At 44.7% G+C, this 3665-nt stretch overlaps 1 protein-coding gene across 1 annotated transcript; it reads right to left on the reverse strand.

Moving 5' to 3' along the window:
* Window positions 1-245: 245 nt before the first annotated feature.
* On the reverse strand, window positions 246-3375 carry FNDC11 (fibronectin type III domain containing 11). Its single transcript, XM_072026464.1, has 3 exons — window positions 3218-3375; window positions 1711-1841; window positions 246-1260 (listed from the first exon to the last, which is right to left on the reverse strand). The coding sequence occupies exon 3, from the start codon at window positions 1229-1231 to the stop codon at window positions 269-271; it is 963 nt and encodes a 320-aa protein (XP_071882565.1). The 5' UTR covers window positions 1232-1260; window positions 1711-1841; window positions 3218-3375; the 3' UTR covers window positions 246-268.
* Window positions 3376-3665: the final 290 nt, after the last annotated feature.

Raw genomic sequence — 3665 nt, forward strand, 5'->3', positions numbered from 1 at the left:
ATCCACCTAGGAGCTGTGGCCAGTAGGAAGTGAGCATTGAAAAAATAAAATAAATTTTATTTATTTTTACTTCATTTTTAGTAAAAAAAAAAAAAAAAAAGGTATTTATTTTTTCTGCAAAATTTGGAATTGCTTACTGTTAACCTGGAAGGATTTGCAGAAGGCATTTACAAAGTTGCTGATGAAAACAGAAAAAAAAATCAGATTTACGCAGTGTTTTATTTATTTATTTATTTATTTAAGTAATTTATTTTCTCATTTACCTTTTTCAAGTGGAAAAAATGAGTAAACCCTTTTTGTCAGCTAGTTCTGGTTCACAGGTGCTGCTGTCTTCAGCTGAGCTCGCTGTCGTCAGTGTAATGGTGTCATGCCATGTTTCATAGACAAGTGTGTAGGTCTCTGCTCTTCTGATTGTGAATTCGTATGATCTGTCAGGCAGCAGATCAAAGACAACACACGTGTTGGAGCTGATGGCAACAATCCCCCTTTGTCCCAATTCCGTCTGAGTTCCATGCTTCAGTAACCTAAAATGCAGCTCATACTGCTCAGGGGATGACTCCTGATTTTCAGTAAACCATTTGAGATGGGCCCAGTTCTTGTAAGCAACCGATTCTTTTCGATCAAACACCACTGGCATCTTTGTAGTGAGAGAAAGCTTAATGTTTGGGATTCTGGTACCTCTGATGTCTGCATGTGACACCAAACGGTGCTTGGCGTGGAGCTTTCCTGGGACTTGCAGGGAAAGGACTTTGTTCATCAGCTTAGAGAGAACTGACATCTTCTGCATAACCGAGTCCCACTTGGAGAGGAAAGTTATCACGTCGCTTGTCTCTATGTAGCAGACCAGCTCCTCCCGACCTCGTTGCAGCTGTTCTAACAGCTCAGTTAAAAGTACCAGCTGGATTTCAGTCTGGGTTCTTGCGACCTTCTTCATCCTCTCCAGTCTCCAGGAGTCGATTATTTGGAAGACATCAGTGGAAATCAATGCACGGCTCTCGTCTCTCATGACTATGTGTGGGGGCATAACCTCCACATAGTAGTAACACTTCTTCAGAAGCTCAAGTTTCTTCTGATGATGCTCAAGGAGCTGGGGGCTCAGGTTAGATTGCAGGAATTGTAGAACAAGGCTTTTTCTCTCCATGTACATGTTCAAGATAGCATTGTCTTGTTCCTCTTTGCTGCGCACAGAGCTTTCCAAACTGGTTCCAAATTCATTTGGATTCACATTCATGATTCCAAAATTTGCTGTGTAAAAAGTACCTATAAGAAAATTAAGAACCAAAGGAAAAGCGACTGTGAAGGGAGCGTAATCATGGCTGTGACTCTTCTCTCCTCTCTTAACTAAAGCTTAGCTTATAAATTTATAGATGAGAAAGACCTGTTGGACTAGATGTAGTTTTAAAGGAATTTTCCTTTATAGTTGTATAGTTTCTAATGTTTTGTACGTTAATGATGTTTTATATAGAGGTTATACCTCTGTATAATAGATTAACCGTCAGGAATTATTCTCCAGTATACTCTACCAAATTTGTTCTCTATCTTTTTATCTTCGTTTTCATTTTAATTAGATGTGTTTGTACTCCTGTAAGCAATTCCATTCTTCTACATCTCTGGAGATGTCTATTATTCTCTTGTAATCTGCTGGGTTATTGAGGTTTGAGAGCCTCTAAACCCCATTTTCTAAGCCAGTTCCTAAAGCTACATAATCACCTTGGTGATTCCTCCACGTGAGCAGGTATGCAGCAGGCAGAACCAGGCGATGCTCTGAGGGCAGCTTTCAAGAGGTAAGCCCACACTTCTCCTTGCGCCTCGGCTTTAAGCAGCTGCTGGACAATCGTAACCTGGCAACGTGCACAGTGATGTATTGCATCCCGTTTCTTTGGTTATAGTTTACATCATCACCCCAGCCCCTCATAGCAACTCATTTTCCCTTGCCTCTAGAGCCATGGCGCTGGTAGTCCACAAGCAATTTATGATAAAAGGATGAAATTTCATGTAAAGCACCTTTGAACCATTATTTACATTTCATGTAAAGCACCGGTAAGGTGCTTCAGTAATGGTCTTTTAAAAGTCTGTATCTGCTCCCTTAGTCTCAGCTGTTTCGTTTACTGACAAAGATGTGTCCTTGGTGGTGCCGGATGAGCTGAGGTGGGAAGTGTTTCTCTAGTGTGTCTGAGCTGAGGAATCTCTGGCTCATGTATCATAGGCAGAAATTAGCTAAATTCTTATGTTCCCGTAGAGCCCAACTTGATACCGAGAATGTGGTTTTCACAAACTGAACACGCTTGATTTGTAAGAGAAATAAATGTGGAATTCTGAAAGCAAACTTTTGTGGCCCCAGTCATACTGCAATGATGTGATCTAGCAACTTGCTCTACGTAACTGTCTAGTTGTATATAAATTATTGTAGTATCTAACTGTGATATTTTAATCCCTACATGTCTTGTAGAAGCTAGATGGTGTTATGTAGTTGACAAATAGTTTTTTCTTAGCCTCCCTTTCCCTAAATAGATAAAGGAACTAATAATACTTCCTCACAGCAATTTCAGGAGTTAGTAAACCTTTCAGATGACTGGCCTCCCTGCATTTTATACTAATTCACTCATCCACAGCAACTCCTCTTTTTTTTTTTCCAAGAAAGCTGTCAACTTAAAAAACAAGCTGTATTTTCTTTTCACTTGTTCTTTCCACAAAAATACCCTAAACCAAAGCAGTGACAGTTCTTGGCAGCCCGGTATGGAGTGGAACAGGGACAACAAACGCAACAGGTTACACCACCCCGCTTTCAGAGCAATTTGGCTGTCTAGTGCAGTTTGTTTGCCCACAGACAGAGATGTGATTGTAGTTGTTTTCCTTTCTGTTTTCGTATCCTTTTTTTCTTGCCAGAAATGCCTGTTTTTCAGTAGCACCGCTATGCTTGCAAGCACGGAGGCTGCAGAGGCACCAGCTTGGGGCTGTGTGGCCCTGGGCACCCCAAGGATAGGGCTGGGGTGGAAAGGGGGAACTAAAGGAAGGTAGAGCCACCCCAACACCTTCCCCATGGCTGAAACCGAGCCCTGGGAAAGCCCTGACCCCTTCAGCAAGGGCCAAAGCCCCCTCACCAGCCCAGGAAGGCTGCAGCAGCCAAAGGCTCTTGCTTAGGACAACCCCAAATCACGTTGCCCAGCTCAGGGCAGCCCTGGCCCACCTTGCCCTATCTCAGGGATGTCCACTTTACCTTGACCGGCCCCAAGGAGTCCCGTCCCACTTCTTCAGTCCCCAGTGGCCCCGTCCCAGCCTGGCCTGGCCTGCACCCGCGGCCTGGCTGTCCGCAGTAGGCCGTGGCGGTTGCCATGGTGGTGCATTGTGGCATACGGGGGCTGTTCCGGGGCCTGTTCCATGCCCACGGCTGGGGTTGTGGGATGAGGATGAGGATTGCAATGCGAGGAGGTTGTTGGTTGAACAGATGTGGCAATAAACGTGGCATGCTCCCAAAGCACTGCTCCATGCACTGTCCCCAGGCTGCAGGAAGAGCAATGTCCGTGGCAGGGAACCCATGGCTGGGTGCAGGAGTTGTTCCCATTCCCTACAGCTGGGTAGCAGCTGGTTTCCATCTCCAATCTCTGCTGGTGGGGCCAAACGCATGTGGTCCTGCTACGTCTCCCCCAGGCATCCCCTTTTTACAG

The sequence above is a fragment of the Anas platyrhynchos genome, chromosome 21 (genome assembly GCF_047663525.1).
Source record: "Anas platyrhynchos isolate ZD024472 breed Pekin duck chromosome 21, IASCAAS_PekinDuck_T2T, whole genome shotgun sequence".
NCBI lineage: Eukaryota > Metazoa > Chordata > Aves > Anseriformes > Anatidae > Anas > Anas platyrhynchos.